We start from the raw sequence: 1,684 nt of genomic DNA on the forward strand, positions 1-1,684 counted from the left end.
CGGGGGAAGCCGGGACTCTGAGCGCGCGCCGCGGGGCGGGGCCGTGGCTGCGAGCGGCGAAGGCGGGGACTCTGTGCGCCGCGCCGCGCCGCGGGGCGGGGCCAGGGCTGCAGGCTCCTTAAGGTGGCGAGACCTGGTTCAGCGGAGTGGGACTTGGAGGGAGTCGGCGGGGATTTCAAAGATCCTAGTAGGTGATTGTTCGACCTCGGGGTCGAGTCGCCTCTGAACCTAACAGGGACCTCTGCTTCTTAGGCCGGAATTCCCAGCAGGCGAGGACCTTAGCCCGCCCTACGGAGCCCCCCACCCACGCCCCTCTTGAAGCGCAGCACGAGTGCAAGTCGAGGGGAAAGCCGAGCGCGGCACGGGGACCACTTGCTGTGTTCAACAGGGGTTTAAGTGCCTACCGCATGCTGGGTCCCTGCTTTCGTAGAGCTCGTGTTCCAAAATGAAGACAAGGAAAAAAGGACAAATAAGACGGCTTTAGACAGTCATAGCGCTGTGACTAGAAAAGAAAAGGGTCCTGGTGGGCTGCAAAGGGATCTGAGGAGGTGCCATTTTTGCTGAGACTGGACGATAAGTGATCCGAGGTAAGGTCGTTCAGAGCCAAAAGAGCGGCCAGTGCAAAGATGGGAATGGCCGCGGTGGCAGAGAGAAACAGACACCCCGTTTTGCTTAAAGAAAGGGGAGAGTCGGGGAGGGGTCAGGATGCAGGCAAAGCCTGATCGTGTGCAGCAACTTCCTAGGGGTGTGACCGAGACGGTGTGGCCTGGACTAAGCTTCCTCTTCTGAAAGGCAGAGATGACAGACGTTCCCGTTTCACTGTGCTGTCGCGAGGACTCAACGACACGCAGCAAATGCTCCAGTACGGCGGGTCGGGATCCACTGTGCAACAAGCTTTTGCTGACCGTCTCCTTTGTGCCAGGCCCATTCCCAGTGCCCGGTGCGACGGGCAGAAGCACTGGCTTCGACTGTCCCTGCTACCGCCACGCTCCCACCCCTCGTTCTGGCTTCAGAATGCTTCACCCCTGCATCTTCTGCAGCGCTCGCCCGTTCCAGGCACTGGTCTCCACCCTTGTCTCACAAGCAGTAACTGGGGCCTAGGTTCGCACCGTAGCCTGGCAGGGGCGAGCGCCAGTTGCGACCCCTTCCAGCCTCTCTCGCGGGAGGAAGGGGCTGGGAGCTCTCGGTCCTAGGACCTGACCCCGCCTTCGGCGCGATTGGCCGGTAGAAGTGTCTGTCAATGCCGTCATTGGCAGGGAAAGCGCTAACGGCCCGCCCCCTCCCCGGTACGGACGCGGAACGGACCTCGGCCGGAAGTCGGCGGGCCCGAGCGGAAGCGGCGGGGCGGGAGGGTCCTCCCCGCGACTACGCCACGTCCGCGCAGCCTGTGGCCGCGCGGCTGACGGGGGCCGGGGCCCGGGGCCGGCGCGATGGCGGACTGGGCTCGGGGTGAGCGCGGGGGAGCGAGCCAGGTGGCGGTGCGGGCGGCCGTCAGCGACGGGACTGCCCGCAGGAGACGCTGCCGGCGGCGGAGCCGGGCCGCGCGCGCCGGGGAGGGGTCCCTGGGGCCCTGGGCTCCCGACCCCTGCCAGGTGGTTCTGCCTGCGGCCTCCGGCGGGTCCACCCGCCCACAGGTCCCGGCAGCCAGCCGTGGGCGAGGGGGCTTTCCTCCTCTGAGAGCCCG

General features: G+C 65.9%; 1 protein-coding gene across 1 annotated transcript in view; it reads left to right on the forward strand.

The window, feature by feature from the left end:
* The first annotated feature begins 631 nt into the window (after positions 1 to 631).
* The window catches only part of BET1L (Bet1 golgi vesicular membrane trafficking protein like), a 7,465-nt gene continuing 6,412 nt past the window's right edge, over positions 632 to 1,684 (forward strand). The window contains exon 1 of the mRNA XM_034645394.1: positions 632 to 1,449. Coding sequence (XP_034501285.1) covers positions 1,431 to 1,449 — 19 coding nt within the window. The 5' untranslated portion in view covers positions 632 to 1,430. The remainder of the gene's footprint in view (positions 1,450 to 1,684) is intronic.

This window comes from Ailuropoda melanoleuca, chromosome 16, assembly GCF_002007445.2.
Source record: "Ailuropoda melanoleuca isolate Jingjing chromosome 16, ASM200744v2, whole genome shotgun sequence".
NCBI classification, from domain to species: Eukaryota; Metazoa; Chordata; class Mammalia; order Carnivora; family Ursidae; genus Ailuropoda; species Ailuropoda melanoleuca.